We start from the raw sequence: 18,550 nt of genomic DNA, 5'->3' as shown, positions 1-18,550 counted from the left end.
AAATTTGTGAATCAACACAAATGTGTGATTTTTTTCCATTAAAATATAAAAAATAACAAAAATGAATAAATATTAAATATATTTCTTTTAACATAAAAAAAAATATATCTATTTAGTCTTAAAACATTTTAAATTTGCTTTCATTATTTCATGGCACCCTCAACAAAACTAATGGCCCGCAAGGGGCCGTAGCCCACAGTTTGGGAAGCACTGCTCTAGGGTACTGGGTGTGTTATTTTATCTTCTTATGTGGGAATGGAGGTATCCATGCCATCTGTTAACATGCCATTATCAAAGAATCTGGAGGCATGTCTTAGATTCTCTCGTGGTACAAATTCCATTATTTTATTATTTTTAACTAGTGGAATCTCACATGGTGAGAGAATTTTTTGGCATTGCATTCTGGAATGAGCCCATACTGATTTTTCTCTTTGGGCAGGATCAGCATATGTGTTCAGATTTCTACTGATGCTTTCTTTACAGTTGCCTTCTCAGGAAAGGAGAGTTTACTACTAGAGATACAATATGAGAGTTTACCACTCCTGAGCATTCAATAGTATGGAATACTCAGGAGTAAAGGGCCTCTCTCCCTCTCAATTAGGTCATTTTGATGTTTTGCTCTTAGCATTCGTTCCCATAATCTTTACTACCACATTGGTCGAGATGACTGGGCAATGCCATGCCAGACAATTTGAGAATGACAACACTTTTGAAAGATCTGCCTGAAAGTATATGGCTCGACCAGATTAATAAAAATTTCATTCCTCTCTCACATGAAATGCAGGCACTCCACCAGTATAAATCATTGCATTTTTAGCACTTAGATGGGTCATGAGCTCTCAGTAAATAAGAATGAGTAAGATGACTGGGACCTATACAGAGCCAAGCAAGAGCAACTTCTTTTCTTCTGTTTCTACACTGAATAGAGTGCCAATGCCTGCAGGCTTAATCTTGTGCAATGTTAGTCAATGCTTCCTGTTGATGACTGCCAGTAGGTAATAAGCTTAATCTTATTACCTACTGATAATAATCTTAATCTTATTAATTATCTGTAGTCTATATGTGGGACTGTCAGACAGTACACAGAAAAAGTGAGCTGATCTAGCCAGTTGCATCTGCAGTCTCATTTCCCTTAATTCCAATGTGGCTGGGAATCCAACACAACTGAACATCAAGTTGGGTTAAAAATTTCCATCGGACATAGTGGAATTATTAAAATTTGCAATCACGTAGAAAGATAAAATATATAAACAAGAGGAAGGAATGGCAATGGGCTCACCTTTATCACTTAACTTAGCCAGCTTTTTTATTGAACACCTAGCAGAAAGAATTTTCGCTCTTGATTCAAAACCAACAATTTGGCTATGGTATGTTAACGATGTCTTTGCAGTTTGGAGTCATGCAGAACCAGAACTCTACTCATTTCTCAAATAATCAACACCCTACATCCTCGTATCAAATTCATTCTAGAAAAAGAATCATCAAAAGGTATTTCCTTTCTTGATGTACACATCCAGCATAAACAAGATGGATCCATTTCCATGTCTGTCTACCAAAAACCAACTTTTTCAGGTCGTTATATCCACAATACATCAGCTCACCATCCATCTCAAAAATATGGCATCATAAAATCTTTAGTAACCAGAGCACATAAGATTTGTTCTTCTGAAGAATCTCTAAAACAAGTACTGGAAATTATCAAAGAAAGAGCCTTACTAGATGGATATAATCCAATAATAATCCAGAATATAATTAACCACTCTTCTACAAATCAACCCAGACAAGTCGTCGTCCATGGGACTCCTATACCATATATTAAAGGAATCTCTGAACGTGTGGCAAAAATTATGAAAATGGGTTTATAGGTAACTCACTGTTACCTATAAACCCATCAACCAAAATTCACAACTAGCTACCTTCTATAAAAGACAATTTCTCACCAATGATACCACCAGGTGTTATACAAAGTACCATGTTCTTCTAACTTGTCTTACTATGGACAAACAGGAAGATCTATAAATAAACGTACCTCTGAACATCAAGACCACATCCATCTTATCAGACCTCACAAATCTGGCCTTGCACATCTAGGAATCAAAAACACTAACCACAGGATCCAATGGCAAAATGCTAAGCTGCTACATAGATCCATATAAAAACATGAATATTTATATAAAGTGCTGAAGCCTTACTTCAAAGACCTAATCTTAATCAGAACGACTCTCTCGCTATTCCAAAAGTTCGGGAAATTGTTATACTCAATTGTATTAAATAAATTTATCTGTTATATTTTAATTAATTAGTTTTAATTTCAGCCCATTAAGTTTAATCTATGAACACGACAGTATATAAAGGGATTCCAATTTAAGCATTTGCGCTACTGTTTTTTTGAATTCAATTCCTAGTGTTAGATAATTATATTGATGATATTATTATGATACATAAGATGAAATATTTACATAATAAAAAAGTTATTAACTGTGACATACATGTGATTCTACAGTTATGGATAATCTGCAGGCTTCACTATATAAGGAAGTTAACTGAGTATATCACACTGCTGATCGTGGTGTTTTCAGGAAGGAAGAAAACACCAGAGCTAGCAGATTATAAATACATACATTATCATTAGTGATCAGCAGTGCATGTATAATTAGCAGCAGAATTTTATCGTAAATGAAGACTCCACCATGTTTTGTACTGACTTCCCAACAACATTTATAGGACATATTTAATGTAATGACATAAACCATTTGACAACTGTCTGAGATTGATGTTTGGGATGCAAATGTTCAGATGTAACGGTGTACATAAGCTCTCAATCCTTCAGATATTTTGCACACACACAAATACATTTAGCCTCTGACATAACCACAATAACTAATGGATGCTAGGTCTGCAACCCTAGGCAAGAGTTACTACAAAAAAACCGAATAGCATCAGTTAATCATAGATTGAATGTTTATGTTCTTTACATTAATATATGGTTTCCTGTAATTGTAAATGATAATTAAATGTGCTGTATGATTAATTTCATTCTTCTTTTTCACTACCATCCTATTCATATATCTATCTATCTCAAGGAATCTGTTTATCAAATAAGATACTCAAATACAATTTCTATATCACAATTTGGGACCAATTTCCTCCCAAACTAGTCCACTAATCGTCATCTCTGATTTAATCAGAAGCTCTTTTTTTTTTTTTTAAAGCACTACTATCTGCATCAATCCATCTACATCTTGATCTTCTTGTGGGCCTCTTAATTTGTATTTTTGTTTCCAACACTATATAATCTTTCATCACCCATTCTGCTTTAAGTGAGCACACTATCTTCAGTTAGCTTCATTTAGATATTCTTGAATGTTGACCAGAGAATGGGCCTTCATGTGTTTAAACATCAATAATAACATGATTGCAAAGTATCCATTTAAGTTCATATAACATTTCATTACTATTGAAATAAGATGAAATGAAGATAAAGTTTTTGATATGTTCTATCCATAAGGCCAATCGGAGATTAATGACAAAATTCTGTACTAATATCTTCATTTTTATAATAAAATTAGGGAACATATTTATTCAAGCTATCAGTTCATTCAGAGCCTCCATAGTTCAGTCGATATAGACAAAACCTTTTGGTCGGAAAGACCTGGGTTCGATTCCCGTCCATGATGCGAGGAACCTTTATCTGGTCTCTTTCGATTAAAGGTAGGACACATGCAATTTACAGACAGGAATACTTCGAGGCATAGGGGTAACCGCCTTATCCTCTTATGACAGTTAGGAAATCCAACGATACTTGGAAGGCTATAGGCACTTAAGTGCCTATTAAAGCCACTAATAGATGAATCAGTTCGTTTATCTAATTTTAACGAAAATTTTTTTATACTTATAGTCTAAAAACACTGCCTTGTTTAATGCTAGCCTGATCATTCAGGCTTAGCTCTCTCTCTCTCTCATTCCTTATACTTTTTTTTCAACTGGTTGCTCAGGTATATTTATTGTATTATAAATTTGCATATTTAATTTATCACCTTCAGTACACATTCTGTATGAACAATTAGAATGCAGTCTTCTGAAGGTTAAATATTATGTAGGAAGCTGCTTTTCTTGTGTACTTTCACATTCATCACCACTTGTAATGCTGATTTGCATACCAAATTTGTCACAATTATTTATCTGTTTTAATAACAACCACCAGCATGTATATCCGTCAGTTCAAATACCTCATTTCCACTTCGGTATAAGCAAAGTACTGCTTAGTATAAGATGCCATTTATACTAACCAATTTTTACTATTTTGAAGAGTTTTCCTGCAGATACGCGATAGTATTATGTATGCCTTCAAAGAATCCAAGGAATAATCAAGGAAGGGCTATTTGTGTAGCCTTCCTTCATACTTAAATACCTATTGCGTCTCTCCTTGAACATACTCACTGAAGATACAATAACATGACAACTCATTTTGCATCCATTACTCACCATGAAAAGAATCTGGCTCCTCATAGTCATCAAAATGTATCTATACCTGTAAGTTTTGCTGCTTGTGGATTTCTATCATATCTATTCTTATGTGTCCAGTCCTCCAACTACTAACACCGCATTCCCTCACTCTTCCTCATACAAGCAATTCCATAGCCCCCCCCACATCCCTGGGTTAATGTTCAACACTGCAGTCATCCAATGGGATAACTGCATGTAATAAATGTGATACATGAAGCAAATTTCCCATTAATATGATACTCTGCTTCCAATGTCTTTCATCTTTAATCCATAACCTTACATTCAGAAACACATTAAATGAGTATTTAATGGAATTCTGCATCAGAAATGTCCCTTATCACTACCCACTTGGCTTCATCAGCAAACAACTTGATATTATGCTCCAGTTCATTCCAAATTTCAATAATATATAAGTTAAACAATAATGGCCCAAGTACAGAACTCTGTGGTACACAACTGGTCACACTAAACACCCTTCTTCTCTTACTCAGCATCCCCAATTCACTTTCTGATAACTATAAGGGTGTGATAGGTATCCATCACTTTGGGAGCAATTCCTATTACGTCTCTTCAAAACCTTAATGACCACACTACAAATACTGACTGATATATAAATGTAGCATCTTACTCATTAGTAATAGCATACATATGTTGAGACTCAAGATGAACAAAAAAGTGAGGGATACTGCTAACCCTCTTGCTCAATATTAATGCCAATATCCTATCCACTTTGACTGCTGTATGTGAATCAAGCTCTTGTAACAATATTTATATCTCTTGCTCATCAACTTCTATTATTTCATCACCTTTTCCCCTCAATATCTAAAGATCTAATGGGTATGCTGAGAATGAAAGATATCAATGATATATGGAGAAATTACTTCAAAAAATTGCTAAATGAAACAAGAAGTGACAGCATAGTGGTAAAAAACACTCAACAGGCAAGCGATCAGGAATACATATCCATACATGAAGTAGAAAAGGCCACCAAAAGCCTGAAATGTGGAAAGGCAGCTGGAATAGATGATATTCCACCAGAAATGGAGGTATATAAGTCCTGCAGTGGCTGTAGTGCATAGTTCAGAAGGACTGGACAGAGAGAAATGAATTCCAGGTGATTGGATTAGAGTTTTTCATAGTACCCATATATAAAAAGGGAAATAAAACTGAATGTGAGAATTACAGAGGTATTATCCTATTTAGTGTTCCTGGTAAGATTTATGCAAGTATACTTGAGAAACGGTTGAGAAGTATTGTGGAAAAAAAAGCATTGTGAAGAACAAGCTGGATTCAGGCCAAACAGTCTGTCAGGATTAAATTTTCACTTTACGACATATGGTTGAGAAATCATGGGAATATCACAAAGATATGTGTTTGAGTTTTGTAGACCTGCAAAAGGCATGACAAGGTGTCAAAAGAAAAGCTATTCAAAATGCTACAGTTATACAGTGTGAAATAGGCATTATATCAGGCAATACTTAGTCTTTATTTGAGTTGTAAGTCAGCAGTTAGAATTGAAGGAAGTACAGGAAGATTGTTGGATGTTAAATTTGGTGTCAGACAAGGATGTACATTATTCCCTCTGTTATTCAGTATCTATATGGATCATGTTATGAAAGAAAGTGACATTAAACCTGATATCGAAATTGGAGATGTTAATCTCGGCTGTTTACTTTATGCAGAAGATGTTATACTTTTAAATAAATTCAGTACAACACTGCAAGATTTCTTGAATAAACTGAATAACTGTTGTAATAAATTTAGTATGAAAATCAGCAATAACAAGACAAGACAAAGATTGAAAATAGGCAGAAACACTGAAAATATCAACTGCATCGTGAATAGAGCACCTACAGAACAAATAAAACATATCAGCTATTTAGGCACAAGCTTTAGTGAAGATGGTAAATTAAATATGGAAATAAACAGAATCAACAAAGCTGGCATGGGAGGAAGTCAAATTAATAAATTTATATGGAATAAGAGAGAAATTAGTCAAAACACTAAATTAGCTGTATACAAGACAGTGTTCAAACCAGTTTTAACTTATGGATCTGAGAGCTGGGTCAGAAGTAAAACACTTGACTAAAGACTAGAGACCGCAGATATGAGATCCCTGAGAAAGATTAGAGGCGTGAACAGATGGCATCAGTGACAATATCATATTAAAATCGTGGATATTAGGAAAGAACTTGACATTGTTAGCAACCAGGAATGTGTTAGTGGAACTAATCTCAAGTGGTATGATCAAACAGAATGGGAGAGGATTAGCAAAACAAGTGTTCTCTGCCAGGTTGGCAGGAAAAAGACCTTGAGGAAAACCAAGATTCAGGTGGATTAATACAGTTAAAAGTGCCTTAGAAAACAGAAATATAAGATCTGATAATGTTGGGGTCTTGACAGATAACAGATTGATGTGGAGGAAAATTGTTGATAGGAAGTTAGTATGTTTTTCATGTAGTATTATCATAACATTGTGTACACCCCTTGAGGGTATCAGGAATTTGATGATGATGATGATGAGAAATGAAAATTAATTAAATTATGTGAAAATAATGTCCCCCAGCTCAGATCAGCATTACATGACTTATCCTATTTTCATGCCAAATCTGTTAAAAAACGGGCCTAATCATGAGATAACATAATGACAAATACAGTAGGAATAGATATTTACAATCATATTTATATTTCTTAATTTTCTGCGCATGAAGAATGAAAGAATTTATCAATTTGATGAAAAATGTTAGATGGATTCAGTCATAATTAAATGTATCTCATATAACATAACATCCATGAAAAAAATAAAAAAATTACTCACAAAAACGAATCATCATGAAAATCTTCAGGAATAACAAATTTAACTCTTTTGGGTGTTTTTGTGACATACTGACATGCTGTCCAACCAGTAATATGGCCTTTGCAATGATAACCATCACTTCTGTAATAAAAACACACAAAAAAAGTTGGCTTATGTGCAATAAATTAATACAAACTGAAATCAATTTTTTTTCTTAAATTAAGAAACCCTCTACTTCATTCAATGTAAATTATTATTGTAATTAATTTATCCTAAAGGCTACTTGAAGATATACATTTAGAATATTCAAAATGATTATCAGCTAGCCTGATTAATTGAGCAGATGGCATATACACTCTCCAACCAATAGGTGGAATTCAAAACCTGTGGTATTGATGTTTGTGAAAGTCTTCAAGTGGTAGATGTTTAACATATCTGCTGTGAGACTATCAGTAACCTGCTTACTGAGATCTGCAAGTGGCCTTGAAAAGTATCATGCATTTGGCCTCAAGATAATAAGGTTTCCAAGATTAACTACCCCTCATCCAACCCAGAATGCTAAAAAGAAAAAAAAATCTATAACTGGTTTGCAATATATGGTGATAGGTATTAAAAATCTAACCTGCATTCAATACCATGAACCTATAATCAAGTTCTTTTTTTATATAGTTTGAGTAAATTTAAGTTAGGAGGAAAATATTTCGATAATTATATGGATGCAATGCAAGTTCAATTCTTGTTGTAACCAGGGAAATCTTTATATGAGCTTTTTCAAATGAAGGCAAGTTAGCCAATCTCATATGGAAGTAGCAAGGTTAGGTTAGGTTAAACTTGGTTTTTCTTTTACCACACATGCATAACATACAGACACAAATCTATTATAGGTGGTAGATGTCATTGTATATTAGTGACTAGGGCTGTTGTTGGAGGATTAAATGATAGCAATGGTTCATTTCATTTCGTTTTGTATGGTGATTCAACGGCCGTGAGCCCCTTTTACAGGGAGGTATGGCACCACCTCAATCTCCACTATTTTTATTTGTGCTCGGGACCGGCATAGCTGACAATTCAGACCTATGGCTGGAGGGATTGTTTTAAGTATTCCTGACTGTATCCATGTGTGTTCATGGGGCCAGTTTGCTTGCTTGTGTAATGAAAACCCCCAAATAAACTGGGGGAGGGAAGTGGGGAATCCTGCTGTCCAAGACCGGCTAACCTGGCTATGGCTGAGGAAGATCCTTAAGCTCCTCACGTTGTCAACGGGAATCAAACCTAGGACACTCCTTCCCCAGGCATATGGTTGCGAAGTGCATGGACATAGCAATGGTGGTATGTGGGGGATTGAAAGGTCCTCCTGTACTGAATCCTTGAAAGTGGCACAAAACTTACAATAGTAAGTTTTGACATAATTTGCCTTTTTTTTTTTTTTTTTTTAAATACAAACATACTAGTAAGAAAAGATATGTGTTGCTGTGCTGACGTGGGGTCCCTCCACAACCCATTATCCAATTTCTACATCAAACACTTAGAAACCAGCGTGTTCAAGATAGCCACACTCACATGTTTTGGCTACACTATACTGATGATGCATCAGCTATTAGCATTATGGCAAATAGAAATCAGATACATTTCTTGGCAATTTAAATGGCTATCATCCAAAAATAAACTTAATTACAAAAAATAATCAATCACCACCTAACAACATAAACCTGCATATTGTAGGCAATCTTTTAAGAATAAAAAAATGAAAATAAAAAAGGAGTGAGGCCCACCATCACTACTTAGTTATGAACCAGTTCCGATTGAATATGCTGCACATAATGAGAGGAAGAAAAATCACTACACCAAAAAGGAACACCAAGTCAAACCTGGGTGTCAGATTAGACTAAAGATATCAGGAAAATGTGAAAATTTTCATCATCTACCACATGAAAAGCAAAGTAGACTGCTCTTGTGTGCATCAAAAAGAGTGCAATCAAAGCACAAGGATAGTAGTTTTGAATAATTATTGGTACTTGCATTAAGCATAAATAATGGTTAGGATGTGTTTGCTTTTAATTTAGCATTTTCACTTCAGCTCAAACTATTCTTCACAAAGGCTATGCTATCTTCTGTAAAATATCATATTCTTATCCACCTCTTTCCTGAATTCTTCCTTTAACCAGCTTTTCTAATACTTTAACCAGTGAAAGTGTGGTACTAACTGATCTATAATGTGCTATCTCTGTTTTGAAGCCTGCTTTATATAATGGGACTATCTTGCTTTCTTTTCACTCCCTTGGTACTCTGCCAGAATTAAACCGCCTGAATAGGAGTACTGCATTTCTCTTGCACAACCCAAATGGATGGACTAATATCTCTTCTAATCAATGCATTTAACTATTTGGCCCACTTCTGTCAACTCTGAGTTATCTTTTTTTGCTAATTTCCTCTCAAAATCTGTAACGAGATAATAAGCAAATCTGGTATGGTCAAAGCTGATTGAATAAATTTATATGGAATAAGAGAAATTAGCCAATACACTAAATTAACATTATGGTAGAATTCACTTTCCATTTCAAATCCTCCATATCTTACTGTATCCTGAACTAGTATGATGACATCAAAGATATCATTATCGATGATAACACAGTCACAACAAGATCTTATTTCTTGTGTCGTCTCTCCATGTGAATTTATGCATATGTTTATGTTGGGACATAGCATTAATAAAGCCTAGTTGATATCCTATAATTACAGAAATCCAGTAATTACCATTATTATTAGTTCTGCTGTTTCCTTTAAACTTCATTAAAGCACTTTTCTACATCTGTGCTTTATTCCTTCCCTCTCTGTTGCAAAATTCTCCAATAAGAACCAGCATTTCTTTTTCTTTATGTCAGCTACCCTCTCTAATGACACAAAGAATTTCATTACTTCTTCCCTACTTTAATCTTCTATGAGCACATAGACACAAGTAAGACTCACTGTTTAACTTCCTTATTTTGAAATCTGCACAGACACAGATCATTCTACTTGTTATTGCCTGAAATTCAAGCAGTTGATCTTTGTGTTTAGTGTTGAACACTTGAGCTCCCACTTTCTTGTGATCACTATTACCCAAATATAAAAATAGTTCAACAGTGTTTATCTTCATGCTAATAACAATGATTATGATGGCATTCATTCATCAGTGGTGGTTAAACAGCTAAAGGGCCACAACTTGCAAATTCTTTATTTTATAATCATAAGTTAAACATAATTTCCTTTTCCAGATCTACAAAAATTAATAGAAATCAGTTATATACTCCCATGTTTTCTCAACTACCTATCTTAAAGTGAAATTCTGACCCTGAAAACCCTTATTTATCCAGAACCCAGCTTCTTTTCCCAAAGTGTCGCATTAACTTTTCATAGCCTCTCTTCTTAAGTGTAGCCACAATAAACCTTACCTGGGACTTAATTCTTGCATACAGTTTTATTCCCTTTTCATAAATGATACTATATTTGAGCTTTATTCCAATCATACAGAATTCAATTTTCCAACCTTTTTAAATTATGCAGTGCAGGAAAGGAAACGGGCTGGAAGGGAGAATTCTTCTTTTATCTCCATATTTGAGCATTTCTGCCTGATCATCATCTACTCTAGTTGCCTTTCCATACTAAGGCAACTGATGGCATTTCCAATCCCATGTATTGATATGTATGCCTGTTTGCATTCCTTTGAATAGTTTTTTTTTTTTTTAACCACAGTTTCTATCAGCTTCTATTTCACTTAAGAATCTCTCCAAGCAATTAATCCAGACATCTAGAATATATGCAGTTTTTGTCACCTTTGTCATCTCTTATTCCTTTTTAGCATTACTTTTTCCTGCATTTCTAAGCTTTTTACAATAGCCTCCAGAACATTTTGGTATCTTTTGGATATTTATATTTTTAATTCTAATTAGTCTTTTCATAACTTTTTTAAGTTATTTTTACATACAGATTAGCTGTCTTACATTTTTTGGTCAGGGAGCACATGCTGACTTACACTATCTGATCAAAAATATCCAGATGCCTGGTCATCCCAACTCTCACCTTAACATGGTGAAATGAACATGGAGTCGAACCCCCCCCCCTCCCCTCCAAACACACACACACACACACACACACACACACACACACACACACACACACACACACACACACACACACACACACACACACACTCCCCCCCCCTTTGGCTATTGGAAAGAAAGCCTTTCCATTAGATTTTGATACATTGCTGCAGTAATTCCCTTCTATTCTATTCTTCAGAACATAAGTAAGGTCGGTAAATGATGTAGAGCAATTCAGCCTGGCTTATAATTGACACACTGCAATTCATTCCACAGATGTTTGATGGGTTCAGATCAGGTTCTGCATGGGCCAGTCAAGTTCTTCAACACCCAACTCATCAAAACATTCCTGCACAGACCTTGCTTTGTGGACTTTGTGGACGGTGAGGCTTGTATCTTGCTTCTGCCCAGGCAAATTTGGGCATATCTTTATGTGCACAAATAAAACCATTGGGATGGCAAATAAGTTCGTTCGGTTTTTCAGAGTGAAATGAAACACATTTTATTAAATATATATAATACATGCTAGTCAGTTATATATTGACCCTCTTTATCAATGACCTCTTGTCATCTGTCTACCAACTTCATTATGCCGTGTTCATAAAACTCCTGAGGTTTACTAGCGAAAAACTGATCCAGGTATCTTTTGACAGCCTCCTAATTAGCGAAGGTTTTCCCATTCAGAGAATTCTGCAAATCGAAATAAGTGATAATAGGAAGGTGCCACATCCTCCGTATTCACCAGGTCTGGTGAATTCAGAGGATACGACAAAATATCCCAGCCAAGACGTAACAATTTACTCCGGGTTGTTAATGATGTGTGGGGTATGGCATTGTCGTGGTGAAAGACTTTCTGATTTGCCAATTCACGACATTTTGTGCACAGGCCAGTCGCATTAACTGTGAACAATAGACAGTTGAATCAATCGTTCTGCCTCACAGTAACACCTCGTAGTGGACAACACCTTTATAATCCCACCACACAGAGAGCACGATCCTCTTTGGGTGCAATTCCGCTTTCGAGGTTGTTTGCGGCGGTTTGCTCTTGTGCCCCCATGATCTTTTACGTACCATGTTATCGTACATGACCCATTTTCCATCTTCCGTAATCATCCCCTTCAAAAATGGGTCGTTTTCTTTTGGCGACGTCGCAGCAAATCACAGATGGATATGCGAACAGTCATATTGGCCTCAGTCAATTCATGCGGCACCCAAACATTGAATTTTGAAATGTATTACAGCGTGTGCAAATGGTTTCCAACTCTTGTATGGGATATGTTCAGTATTGCAGCAATCTCCCGCACTGTTTGTGACGGATTTTTGTCAACGATATCCTTCACAACACTCGAATCAACCTCAGTCAGGCGAACGGCATCACTGATGTCGAAAATTCCAGAATGGAATTTGGCAAACCATTTTTGGCATACGCGTTCCGTTAAGGCACCATCCCCATATACCCTGCATAATTTTTATGGCCCTCTGCAGCTAGTTTGCCTTTTTTGAAATTAAAAAGCAAAATATGCCGGTAATGTACATTATTTCCTTCCATTTCTAAAAATATGTTACACACATGCAACTGAAGTAGGCAGAACAAAAATTCACTGAAAGGTTATGTGAAATGTCGCCTTTCAACTACGCAATAGCGTTGCCCAGTAGCGCAACAACAGCGATAGGCGAAGCAGTGTAAATTTGTACTAATGCATAAACCGAATGAACTAATTTGCCAACCCAATATATAAACTGTAATACACATGCAGTGCAACAGAGTTCACTATATGCACATTCTACTGTACAGTTTATATACAGCAGACCTAAGTATGAGCAATGGTGCTGATGCAAAAATCAGATGTCTGTTTGAAAACTTTAATAACAATTTTAGGCGCTAAAATTTCCTTTAACCACTCTACCAATCATGATATGTTTAGCATTAAATCAAAACATGTTAAGTGTACCACTGTGATACCAATATAATAACATGGTAGTATGAACCATAAGATGATTGATATATATTTCACTGGGTGGTTAAATCAGGAGAAAGGATAATCATTTTAATTTTTTTTAAATAGATATGAAGCCTCTTCTAACTTATGAAATCTCCCTAAAAACTTATCTTACAGCAATTTGAGTTAAACATAATTCCATAAAATTTAACAATTTAGCTTATCTAACAAACACAGATGTGAAGATCAGACATGCAATGCAATCCTGTCAAACCCATGGAGAACTTTCATTAAACAGATTTTCATGTGTGAACCTGCTTTTTCTGTGTGAAAGTATTCTCTCTAAAAGTACTGTATGCCAATGTGAACTGCAATGATAGTTTAAAAAAGCATTCCAAATTAGGAAACTTATTATTATTAAATAATTTCCCCGTCCCTACAAACATATAATATAAGTTATAACATTATTTTGGTTTACAGTACTTGCTCTGCAAATGACAACCGATTGTTGTACTTAGAACCTCTGTTCATTCACTTTCAAATCCAATTTTCATTTATATTGATAATGAGATAACATATCTCAAAACTAAGTTATGGCTCAACCACAGGCATCTGAAGCTAAGATCAATGTGACCATGTATAGCATTTTAACCACTTTTATATTTTTATCACTTATATTTAATCTATACTCAGAATTTATTCTTAAATGATATAACACCTTAAGGAAAACAGGATATATCATTAAATTCTGAAAATTTATAATCCAAGAGAATATAGGTATACTGTTCTTTAGAAGCAAGACTAAGGCAAGTGTAGTGTATTATGTCTACATGTATAATTTTGATTTTGCAAAGAGAAAAAAAAAATTCTCTGCCTCCTGTCTAAGATCAATAGGAAGGATCTTTAAAATGCTGTGACATCACAAAGAGGTCTGTTTGTTTTCTAAGATCTTGAATTTTTCTTGTTTAGAAATGCAGCACCTTAGCAAATTTTGAGGGTTGTTAAAATTTTTAAAAACTACTGAATGCAAAGAGAACTAGATAATTACTGATTTATTTTAGAAATTATGGACTTTACAACAGTGTTATAAATGACTCTTAATTTCACGACGTTTCGATCTTCATATTAAGATCATCATCTGGAGCATATACAAATATACAGGACAAGCAAAGTTCCATTACATACAGTAAGCTAGAGAAACAATGATTTGATCACAGGTTATTCTACTGCCATGACCTCTAGTGAAAAAAAAAATAAAATAAAATAAAAATAAATAATAATTATTTATCAACTACATCAAGCTAAATTCTATTTATGATAACATGAATAAACATCCTTTCTTACAGATAGTTTTCTTTCAGTAACAACTATGTCCAATTTTTTAGCATTACAATTGTTAGTTCAGATTTAGGATCCTGGATTATCTACAGTGCTGTTGATAGTTACTCTTAAAGAGGAAGGTTCTGTAGGTCGAATATGTGCCTTCCATATGTTTGGGATTTTTAGACCATCATTATCGTTCAGATTGGGGTGGTTGATAATAATCTCACAGGTTTCCTTAAATTTGCATTCATACCATGTTTTGGTGTGATGTAGACAACTAGTGATTTTCCAGTCATTTCTATGTAAGGTGTTCAGAGCATGATCAGAAAGGCCAGCTTCACCATAATTATTATATTAATGTTTCATTTATGTTCTTTTTGTCTGACAGGAATTGTGCGTCCTGTTTCCCCTATATATGGTATGTTACAGGTACAATAAATACGGTATACTCCAGGGTGGGCCAGCAGAGGGAATGGGTCTTTGGATGAGTTGAGTAAGCTTTTTAATTTTGCAGGAAGTTTAAAAGTGGCTTTGAGGTTGTATTTTTGTAGTATTCTGTTTATTTTATCTGATGTCCCTTTAATGTAAGGAATGGTTATAGTTTTATTGTAGTCTGGTTTGTCTTTCTTTTTTATTGAGGTCTTATAAAGAATTTTGTTAATAGTGTTTTGGCTGTAACCATTTTTTTGAAAAGTATTGCTGATAATTTTAAATTCGATTTTCAGTGCTTGTTCACTGGATCAGATCTTTAGAACCCTGTTTTTTAGAGTATTAATGACACCTAGTTTTTGTGTATATATTGGCCAGTATATGTCAGTTTCCGGTAACAGTGAAGGAAAGATTGTCAGAAGGAAGATGTGCGACAAGTGTATCTAGAAACAGAAGTGTGTTCGGTTTTGCAATCTCAATTGTGAACTGAATGCGTTTTTGTTGTTTGTAGGTAGCTAAGGAATGTGTCTAGCGGCGATAGGACCAGATCGCAAAAACATTGTTAATGTATCTAAGCCAGACTTTGGGTTTTAAAGGAAAGGAATCTATAGCATGTTGCTCAAAATGTTCCATATAAAAGTTAGTAATGGGGGGGGGGGGGGGGGGGGGTAATGGCAAACCCATGGCTGTGTCTTCTTTTTGTAGGTAGAAAGCGTTTTGCCATACAAAATAACAAGAACGTAATATATGTGCAAAGATTACCGTGATATCTGGAGGGAATTTGTCCTGTAAAAGAGGGATTTTGTCATTGCTTGGGACATTCGTAAAGAGAGCAGAGACGTCAAAACTGACTAATAAATAATCTTTTTCTAATGTAAGGTCTTTGATGATATTTATGAAGTGTTGTGTGTTTCTGATATAGGAGGGGAAATGACCTACCAACTCCTTGAGTGTTGCTGCCAATTTCTTGGTTAAGTGATAATTCAGGCTATCTATCCCTTCGCCTATCAGCCAGAGTGGTGTGGTGTGTTTGTGTATTTTCGGTAACCCATAAATTCTTGGGGAACTAGTGTAGTGCGGAAATATTTTTTTGACTGTTTCTCTAGCTTACTGTACGTAATGTAACTCAGCTTGTCCTGTATATATGCTCAAGATGATGATCTTAATATGAAGATCGAAACATCGGGAAATTAAAAGAGTTACTTATAACACAGTTATAATAACTCCATAATTTCTAAAATCATAAAAATAAAGTCCATAATTTCTAAAATGAATGCTGATCACCATGCAACACTAAAAGAAAGAATTACTGATTTAACTTAGTATATACCAGTGTAAACTGTGTGTTGCTATTATTTCTTGATATTTACAAAGCCTTTTATAGAGCCTGTTTGGTTACTGAGCCTTTGAAATACCGTTATTCTAATTAGCAGTGCGCGCTTTCTCTCTCGTAACCTTTCTTGCTTATACTATTGCGTACTATGTTTATCTAACTTTCGTACTACGAGTCTTATGCCTATGGATACTAGAAAATTTATTTTATTGAGACTGCACCACTAATATCTTTTAATCGGCATAAAACTCAATAATACGGCTAGTTGATTTCTCTCTCTCTCTTTCTCTAACACAAATTCCTTCAGTAAAACTTTACACAAACAGTTGTGGTCTATTTGCAGTTAACAATGCGATTCGGCTATCTCACTTGGTTTCCCGATCACAAGTCCGATATTTTTTTTTTAGGAACAGTGCGTTGTAAAATAAACAATCAGACGGCACTCTATAGACATATAATTAAAACACATTTATTTACATTTAAAATAAAGTACAGTAAATAAGCGATAGGGAGGTTACTCTTCTCACTCTACCTATCCTTTTGGTATAAAGAAACAAACTTTCCCTTTTCAATATTAAATGACAATACAATATAATTACTCTGTTACTTTTCTGCAAAAAAATCAAACAAACTATTACACTTTTTTTATATAATCTTTGTCAAGTAGCTTTATTTTATCCTCCTACATGTTTCGCCAATTTTTCTATTGGCATTCTCAGGGAATACAAACTAGTAAGCTAAAACGAAGGTTACAGACTAGGTTATAACCGATGGTTCTAATTCATACAAAAAATTGGTATTGTGCGTGACAATGTGCGTGTCTCGTTAACGTGACTTATTTGTTATGGCTCATGACGTAATTGTTATGAAAGTTCATTTCTTTGATGTTTAATGATCGGATAAAAGTTTTCCAAATTTCTGGTAAAATTAGACCTTGATTCTTGTTTAGGTTTTCAGTTTTACGGGCGAATGTAAAACTGAAAACCATAACGAATAAATTACGTTGACGAGACATGCACATTGTCACGCACAATACTAATTTTTTGTATGAATTAGAACCATCAGTTATAACCTAGTCTGTAACCTTCATTTTAGCTTACTAGTTTGTATTCCCTAAGGATGCCAATAGAAAAATTGGCAAAACATGTAGGAGGATAAAATAAAGCTACTTGACAAAGATTATATAAAAAAAGTGTAATAGTCTTATGAATAATTGTCAAGAAAAAATTCAACATAATAAACAAAATCAAACAAATTGCCAAGACTAATTTACTCATAAAGAGATCAACTAGCTATGGCAAGTTATCTTACAATTAATATTCCCGTTAACAAATCAGAGGACTCTCTCATAGATATTTCCTATTACTATTTCTTATCAGTCCATCTATGACATATCTCCTAGATTACAAAAATAATGTACATTAAAGGTTGGACACACGGAGGCTCTTTGCCATGACACCTTCCATAGGTCCTGCATCAAAGTCTGTGATTTATCCTTCATCTCAGGCCTTGCTTCAGGGGGAATTTCATTGGTATATTAGTGGTTCTTGGACTGCAATTTTCCCAGTACTCAAAAGTTCAGGCAAGAAGTTTCAGCATACAGGCTTAAAGATCGTTGTGCGGCTTTCGGATTTGGCTAACTTCCCAATTTTGTTCTTCTGGCGTGGGTTTGTCATAAAGTCTCTTTCTCTGGGTCAGTATGCTTCTGGTTCTCTGCTGACTGCCTCTGGCTCTCTTTGGTAACAGCGCTGTCAGCAACTGGAACTCGCCTCCTCTCGAATGCCTCTGGTTCTCTGCCGGAAAGTGCCCACTAGTTCTCTGCCAGAAACTGTCCCCTGGTTCTCTGCTGGAAAACTGCCCTTGATGTTCGGCTCAGTCCTCTTTTATTTTTGCCTTCTCGGGACCTTGCACCAAGGGTTGTAAACCCTGAAGAAATCGGCAGTTCTTCGTAATCCTTTTGTTAAGGCTGGCACGTTCTTTCTTCTCCTCTGTGCACTCTTTTTTCCTTGTCTTGTCAGGCAGCGGAAACTTCTCTGAAACTAGCGGACCTCTTTGATACTAGCTTTGAAGGTGTTCATGCGCAAAGCTTACAAATAACTTTCTCACACACTTAATCGTAAACAACTTTCTTGTGCTCTTATAC

The 18,550-nt window shown here is 35.1% G+C and overlaps 1 protein-coding gene across 3 annotated transcripts in view; it reads right to left on the bottom strand.

The window, feature by feature from the left end:
• The window catches only part of Parp1 (Poly-(ADP-ribose) polymerase), a 583,272-nt gene that overhangs the window by 329,430 nt on the left and 235,292 nt on the right, over positions 1 to 18,550 (bottom strand). For all 3 annotated transcript variants that reach the window (XM_090399735.1, XM_090399736.1, XM_090399737.1), the window contains exon 9: positions 7,325 to 7,444. In XM_090399735.1, the coding sequence (XP_090255861.1) occupies positions 7,325 to 7,444 (120 nt within the window). The remainder of the gene's footprint in view (positions 1 to 7,324; positions 7,445 to 18,550) is intronic.

This window comes from Typopeltis vanoorti, chromosome 10, assembly GCF_054136105.1.
Source record: "Typopeltis vanoorti isolate ZY-2024b chromosome 10, IOZ_Tvanoo_1.0, whole genome shotgun sequence".
NCBI classification, from domain to species: domain Eukaryota; kingdom Metazoa; phylum Arthropoda; class Arachnida; order Uropygi; family Thelyphonidae; genus Typopeltis; species Typopeltis vanoorti.
This window is presented reverse-complemented; position numbering and strand designations above follow the sequence as displayed.